At 38.4% G+C, this 8,337-nt stretch overlaps 1 protein-coding gene across 1 annotated transcript in view; it reads left to right on the top strand.

Moving 5' to 3' along the window:
* Window positions 1-8,337, top strand: part of DCC (deleted in colorectal carcinoma) — a 1,585,944-nt gene that overhangs the window by 1,301,643 nt on the left and 275,964 nt on the right. Inside the window, exon 15 of the mRNA XM_006837499.1 lies at window positions 7,619-7,813. Coding sequence (XP_006837562.1) covers window positions 7,619-7,813 — 195 coding nt within the window. The remainder of the gene's footprint in view (window positions 1-7,618; window positions 7,814-8,337) is intronic.

The raw sequence follows: 8,337 nt of genomic DNA on the forward strand, positions 1-8,337 counted from the left end.
CAGCGGTAGTGAGGTTGGCCCAGGATTGGACGTTGTTTCATTCTGCTGTGCATGGGGTCTCTATGAGTCGGTCCCCACTCGATGGCACCTGACAACAACAACAAAGGAACCTGACTTACAATGTGGTATGGGAAGACTTTAAGGATTGTGAACCAAGAAATAACAAGTTTATTTATATTTTATTGATTCACACACAGTCTCCCACATATTATTTTAAATACCATTTATCTGCTGCTGATGGCTTCCACATCTACATTTCCAGAGATAGCCTTTCATGAAAACCCTAGATTTACATCCCTGACTGCTTTCCTGACATCTCCACAAGTATGAAGAATAACCAAAAACCCACTGCTGTAGAGTAGTTCCAAGTCCTAGTAACGCTGTAGAACAGAGTAGAATTCCTCCACAAGGTTTTCAGTGCTGTAAATCTTATGAACACAGGCTGCCTCCTCTTTCTCTTGCTGAGCAACTGCTAGGTTCAAACCACTGATCTTCAGTTAACCCACTGTGCCACCAGGGATTCCTATGTAGCATTTCTGGGCTGTAAATCCTTACAGGAGAAGACAGTCCTATTTTCTCCTGTGGAGCTGCTAGTTAGCTGACCTCTCAGTTAGCAGTCCAATCCTTATCCTACAGCATCACTAGCATCACTAGCACTAGGCCTCTTTTGTATGAGGAATGAGGTTTCGGAGGCTGTGCATCTTTATGGGAACAGAAAACCTCATCTTTCTCCCTCAGAGTGACTGGTAGATTCGAAATGCTGACCTTGCAGTTTGGAGCCCAATTTATAATCCACTATCCTACCAAGCTCGATGGCACTTAACAACAACAACAACATCCTACCAAGACTCTTTAGTGTGAGGAATGTTGTTGTTGTTGTTGTTAAGTGCCAGAGAGTCAGTTCCCACTCATAGCAACCCTGTGTAGGGTTTCCAAGGAGCAGTGGGTGAATTTGAACCATAAACCTTATTGTTGTTGTTAGGTGCCATCGAGTCAGTACCAACTCATAGTGACCCTGTGCACAACAGAGTGAAACACTACCCGGTCCTGGGCCAACCTCACAATTGGTGCTACGCTTGAGCCCATTGATGCTGCCATTTTGCCTATCCATCTCTCTGGGGGTCTTCCTGTTTTTCTCTGACCCTCCACACTGCCAAACATGATATCCTTCTCCAGTGACTGGTCCGTCCTGACATTATGTCCAAAGTATGAGAGGCAAAGTATGGCCTATATGGAGCACTCTGGCTGCACTTCTTCTAACACAGATCAGCTGGTTCTTTTGGCAGCCCATGGCACTTTCAATATTCTCCTCCAACACCATAACTCAAAAGCGTCAATTCTATGGTCTTCCTTATTCAACGTGGAGCTTTCACATGCATATGTAGTTATTGAAAATACCATGGCATGGGTCAGGTGCATCTTAGTCCTCAAGCCGATCACTGTGTTCTTCAACACTAAAAAGGTCTTGTGCATCCGATTTTCCTAATGCAATACACTGTTTGATTTCTTGACTGTTGCTTTCATGAGTGTTGATAGTGGAGCCAAGAAGAATGAAGTCTTTGACAACTTCAATCTTTTCTCTGTTGATAAGAATGTTGTTTATTGGTCCAGTGGTGAGGAGTTTTGTTTTCTTTACGTTGAGATATAATCCATACCGAAGGCTATGCTCTTTGATCTTCATCAGTAAATGTTTTAAGTCCTCTTCACTTTCAGCAAGCAAGATTGTATTATCTGCATATCGCAGGTTGTTAATGAGTCTTCCTCCAATCCTGATGCCATCTTTTTCTTCATATAACCCAGCTTTTCGGATTATTTGCTAAGTATACAGGTTGAATAAGTATGGTGAAGAAATGCAACCCTGTCACATACCTTTCTTAATTTTAAACTTTTAAACCTTTCAGTGTCCCGATGTTCTGTTCAAACACTCTGTACCTGGACCAAGAGGCAGTTGTTTGAACAGAACTATAAGGAATAGGCACCTGAAATTACACATGAGCTTATGAGAGCTCACTTAGTTTCCTCAGTTCATTTCATATTTGTACATCATCTTCTACCCTCTTTTCCAAGTCACATGTCAACAAATTATGAATGCGTCTCCTTGTTCACATTTATTGTACGGTGTTGGCTTGTGTATTGCTGTAATTTGGAAAGCTATGCCACCAGTCTTTTAAATACTAGTAGGTTCACACAAGGTGGACAGGTTTCAGATGAGCTTCCAGACTAAACAGACTAGGTGGAAGGAGCGATGGACTACTTACGAATATTCAGTCACTGAAAATCTCACGAATAGCAGTGGAACATGGAAGCAGTGGTCAAGAAATCAAATGATGTATTAGGCAAATCAGCTGCACAAAAATTCTTTAAAGCATTCAAGAGCAAAGATGTCAGTTTGAGGATTAAGGTGCGCCTGACCCAAGCCATGGTATTTTCAGTAACCTCATATACATGTGAAAGTTGTACAGTGAATAAAGAAGACCATAGAATAACTGATGCATTTGAGTTATGGTGTTGAAGGAGAATATTAAAAGTACCATGGACTGCCAAAGAACCAACTAATCTGTGTCAGAAGCAGTGCAGCCAGAATTCTCCTTAGAAGCCAGGATGACCATACTTCGTCTCATACTTCTGACATATTATCAGGTGGGTCCAGTTCCTGAAGAAGGACATCACACTTGGTAAAGGGGAGGGGAAGCAAAGAAGAGGAAGAAGAGACTGAGTGGTGCAGTGGTAGTCACATGGGCTCAAGCATAAAAGATTGTGAGGTTGACCCAGGACTGGGCAGCATTTAATTATGTTGGGCATAAATAAGCTCGCTATGAGTCGGTACTGACTTGATGGCACCAAATAACAACTCCTCTTTTAAAAACTTCCTTGCTCACATTCACTCTATAGTTCTATTGATTATGCCTCCTAAATATCTGCTTTATTTCATCTTCACAACAGCCACCAGAGAGATGCTTAAATATTTTTACAGTATCCTTACTGTCTCTCTGTGTCTCCTCTCCAAACTTCCTTCATATTCGTTATTTTCCGGTCACAGTGAACTTCCTTGGTTTCTCCAAATACCAAGCTCATTCATTATCAAGGTCTTTGCAATAACTGTCCTATCTCTAACAAAGCTCTTCACCCTAATGTTTACTTGACTTCCTTGTTTTGATCATTCAACATAAAACGCACCTGAGCTTCCTGACAAATCAGTTTCTATCCCTTCAGCGCAGCATCTATCAAGGTCTCACGATTTCCTTTTTTATTATTTTTTTCTTGCCTCCACTTCAAGTTTTCCTCCAAAACCTATTCAGTATGTACCCCCAGTACTTGAAAGGTAAGTAGCATATCAGAGATGCACAGTAGTTATTAAAATGTATAGAGATTTATAATTTTCCACTGTACTGTGTGTGAACATTACTGAAAACATTAGTAGAAGCCTATAATCATCTCTCAAAGAATAATATATGGTCTTGAGAGTCAAATAAAACCAAGACAGTATTCATATTGCCATAGTATAATCAAGAATGATGGTTGACCTAATTATCTTGATAATTCATATTTTGGGCCCTATTAATTTGGACATTTAAAGCAAAATGTATTTTTGGTTTCAGATTATATCAATAATTATCCTAATACTCATGTATTCTTTGTGTAGTTACTGCCCTAGTGATACTTGTAAAACCTTCATGTATTTCAGAGTAGCCAATTTCTGTGTCAGCCCCCAAACAAGAGAATGCCTGTACTTCCATAGCAAATGTTCTAAATCGATACTTTATAGTTCATTCCTGTAATAAGCACTCTCATAGCCTATAAGGTCATCTGTGTTAGAGAAAACTCACAAAGGTAGTATAAAAGAGAAATTGTCGTTTGTTTTTGCATTAAGAAGTGAATGAGTAGATAAGAAAGGAATATTCTGGATTATGAATGCTACCTTAACAGTTATTTTTTTTATAATGAGGCCATATATTATGCATAGTCTATGTCTAATATGAGAATCCCTAGTGTCACAGTGGTTAAAGCACTCAGCTGTAAGCAAAAGGTCAGCAGTTAAAACCCACCAGCCAATGTGCAGTAAAAAGATGTAGCAGTATGCATTAGTACAGCCTGGCAGCCTTGGAACCCCCATGGGACAGTTCTACTTTGTCTCACAGGGTCACTGCAAGTCAGAATTGACTCAACAGCCATGGTTTACATCTACTACTGCCTTGGTAGGTATCTTAGTTATCTGTGGCTGCTATAACAGAAATACAACAAGCAGATGGAATTAACAAATATCAATGTCTTCTCACACAGTTTAGAAGGCTGAAAGTCCAAATTCAGAGTACCAGCTCTGGAGAAAGGTTACTTGTCTCTTTTCAGCACCAGTGGGCCCAGCATTCTGTGTTTTTGCATCAATCTTCTGGTTCCACGTGCTTCACAGCACAAGGACCCCAGCTCAAAGGACTCATTCCATTCCCAATTCTTCTTTCTTGGTGGTCATGGGACCCTCTTCTCTGCTCACTACTTTCTCCTTTTATAGCTCAAAAGGTATTGACTCAAGATACAGCCTAATCATCTAGATTGTATCTGACCACATTGGCATCATAGAAGTGAGGATTTACTATACAGAATCATTACATCAGATCAGGGTTGATCACGTCTGATCACATCATGGAGGATTACATCCTTTTAGGTCTCATCATGGGGAATTATACTTCTTAACTGCTGGACCATTGAGAATCCAGACCCAGCCAAGTTGACCCCAAACCAGTGGACATCTTTCCTTCTTGCCCAATGACCTCATATGGGTAATAAATACCCATTAGATATTTAGATGGAGAAGTGATTTAGGTTTTCATGTATTAACTCTTTTTTTTTTTTTTTTTTTTTTTTCATCTTAAAATTGTTTTGAAGTTTAGTTTTAGGACTAAAGCTAGTTTTATGCAGGAATGGATAAAGATAGATGAGTCTTGCGTGCTAATAGTTCATTTTCCTCAAGGCCAGTTTGTGCACTCATTACCAGAGCACCCTTAAGACACTGGTGAATGTTCTTTGTATACTAACTTAACCAGTATGCAGGCTATCTGCACTCTGCTTTGCTGCGGAAAAAAATGTGGGAATAGTTATTGTTCTACAAACCGCTAAAATACTAAATTTATGCTAAAATATGTTACATATTAAACTCCTGGTGTGGCACTATAGTATCAGCACTGGACCATGAACCACAAGGTTGGCAATTCAGCCCCATCAGCTGCTCCTGGAAAACCCTACACAGGATCGCTATGAGTCAATGACACTTAACAACAACAAGTTGAATATTGTCATTCATCATTGTTCTTCCATATTTTTATTTTAAAGTTGTAAATGCAGAATTTACTGAGCATTATCTAGGTTATTTTTAAAATATAAGGCTTGGAAGGTTATATTGTTTCAGTAGTTATTGCAAAAGCTTCAAATGTGCTAAACAGAATTTCTTGTAAAGCCCATTACACCCCTAGGATACTGGCAAGCCTTCTGTGTCAATTGGGTTGAAAAGCATTAATCCCTCCCTTTCAGCTCTTTTATTACTTTTCCTTAGAGTTTGTAGTGGGAAATACTTTACAAACATTATGTTTATGTTGTTATGGTTTGCATCTTCAATTTTATTTTAAAGATGTGTTTGCATATTATATCCTAGGCTCCTTCGGGACAGACAAATAATACCTTGTCCCTACTTGCTCACAAAGGTGTCTTTTTAGAAAATAACCTTCTTAGAAAATGCTAGTGATGCAGCATCTCTAGAAAAGCTGGTAATCTGGTAGCTGCTTTAAACATTTCAATAAAAAGGCATGCTCCCATCCAATACTCAAGGTAGAAGTGTGCATGTTGAAGATGGCTAAAGTTGGAGAAGGAACTTCCTTCCGCTTTTGCTGTTACATTGGGGAGAAAAATGTACTGTAGAATCAATTTCCTTTGTCCATCAAATTCCTTTGAATAATTTGTTCTGTGTTACCTTCAGAGATTCTCCTCAGGACAAGATTAATGAACAAAAATAATTTGAATAAAATTCAGATCACTAACATTTTCAATTACTTAGTAATTGTGAAAGTCTGTGCAAGACACAGACCCCACTATTAAAGTGTAAAGAGACACTATGCAAGGCACATACCCAACTATTAAAGTCTGAATTGACATTTTTTCTTACATCCTGTCCTCCCAGAAGACTTCCTGGATTTACAACAAATTAGTTCCATCTGCCTGTAGTAAACTATCAAAATATTGTTTATGTTATGTTATAACTCCTTTTTACTTGTTTGACTATATTAGTCAAGAGCGCAGGTTCCGTCGTCCACTGTAGTTATTCTCCATTGTGTCCAAAACAGTTGAAGTATTTAGTTGCAAACTCCAAACATAACAGATGCTTTGTAAATACTTGTTAATAGGATAACAATAGGAAAATTATGTTTCTTTTAGGTCTGTAATCACAGGGGTGATTATGATGCAAAAGTAATAATGTCAATTTATTGACTTATAATATTCAACATCTTTTAAAGGAAAATTTGTAGCAGGGTGGCATGCACATTCCCTTCATAATTGATAACATCATTTGAAAATCTAGGTACCACTCATAATGCAGGAGTCCTGGTGTGGCACTGTTGGATAAGCACTGGGTCTTAAGGTCAGTTGAACTGCAAGGTTAGTGGTTAGTGGTTAGTGGTTCAAATTCACCATTCAGTCGTTGGAAAACTCACAGAGTCGCTGTGAGTCAGAACTGATGAGCAGCACTTAACCACAACAGCACTCATAGTAATTGGAATTTGTTCATGATTGCATCATCCTCATTCTGCAGGAGAGGGAACTGAGGCTTAGAGAAGACAAGTAAGGCTCACGCACAGCTAGTGAGTTATTTAGTACACACCCACAATTCTCTTTCTAACTTCCAGAGCTTACATTTCTAATCAGTTTTTAATATTTGGATTGTTAATTGAATTAGAAGGGAAATACAGATAAATTAAATAATTGTATGAGTTTAAACTTCTAACAAATAGAAGAACCTGGAATTAAACCAAATCTGCCCAGCACCAAATCTGTGGGGCTTTAACCCACACACCACGGTCTTCCCCGCTGAAATAATATATGCATTTTTCACAGTTGCAATAAATCATGGATCATGCACCATCCTAATCATGCTGAGGAAATTATGGCTGAAATTTTTTCTACAGATAATTTCTTAAGAAGTATCGTTAACATTTATTTTCATTTTTAGTGAGATCAGAGTAAATAATCCTTGAGCAAGACAGCTTTTGACATTTCATTCCCCATTCCATTTTTCTTACATCTGCCTTGACTTTGCCTTTTATTAATGATACCTAATAAGAATCATATGATAAAGAGAAATAAATGGCATGAAGAAACTATTAGTATAAAGATGCATGGTGGAGCAGTACCTATGGAGGGATTTAGGGTCCTTTTATACTTAAGAAGGTCTCTAAAGGAAAATAAAACATGGAAAATATATCACGTGCTGAAACTAGTAGGGCCTTAGGCTACAACTGATGAGCCATTTGAGCATCCAAAGACCATGACACTATGTCTTCCTTAGATGGGAAGTGTTGGCATGCTGCACATTCTACTAGGAGCTATGCTTACTATGACTCTGTTTGAATCTTAGAGTCTCAGGTCCCTGACCAGCCAAGCTCTCTTCATGTGAGGCCCCAGACCAACTGCATCATCATGAGTTGGACTCCGCCCCTGAACCCAAACATCGTCGTGCGAGGATACATCATTGGTTACGGCGTTGGTAGCCCTTATGCAGAGACAGTTCGTGTGGACAGTAAGCAGAGATATTATTCCATTGAAAGACTAGGTGAGTATCTGTGATTTTTTTTTAAATTTTGTTAAAAGGAATAAATTATTGATGTTAAATTATTTTCTTCTTAGAAAATTTTTCTTAGGGATTATGATTTCAATTTGCAACATACATGTAATCTTTAAAAAGATCAATATCCACCAATTCCTCACTTATTGAATATCTCATTATGTTCATATCTCATTTATGACAATAGTAAAAATCTACTGTCCAATTATATGGCATACTGAAGGGAAATATTTTTTGTTTTGATTTTACAGTAATGAAAGTTGAGTTGTAAGGTGAAATTAATGCTATTGTGGTGATTAAAGTTATGTGTCAACTTATCTGGGCCATGACCATCAGAGGTTTGGCAGGGATGAAATGATATAATTTGGCAGTTGTGGAATCAGTGATTTGGCAGTTCTGTAATATTGTGGTTTAGCAGCTGTGCAATGATGTAGTCATCTTCCACTGTATGATCTGCTGTGATCATCTTCCATTTTCAGATAACACTGATTTTCACCTAATGAATTGATCCG

This window comes from Chrysochloris asiatica, unplaced genomic scaffold (assembly GCF_000296735.1).
Source record: "Chrysochloris asiatica unplaced genomic scaffold, ChrAsi1.0 scaffold00021, whole genome shotgun sequence".
In the NCBI taxonomy this organism is placed as follows: Eukaryota; Metazoa; Chordata; class Mammalia; order Afrosoricida; family Chrysochloridae; genus Chrysochloris; species Chrysochloris asiatica.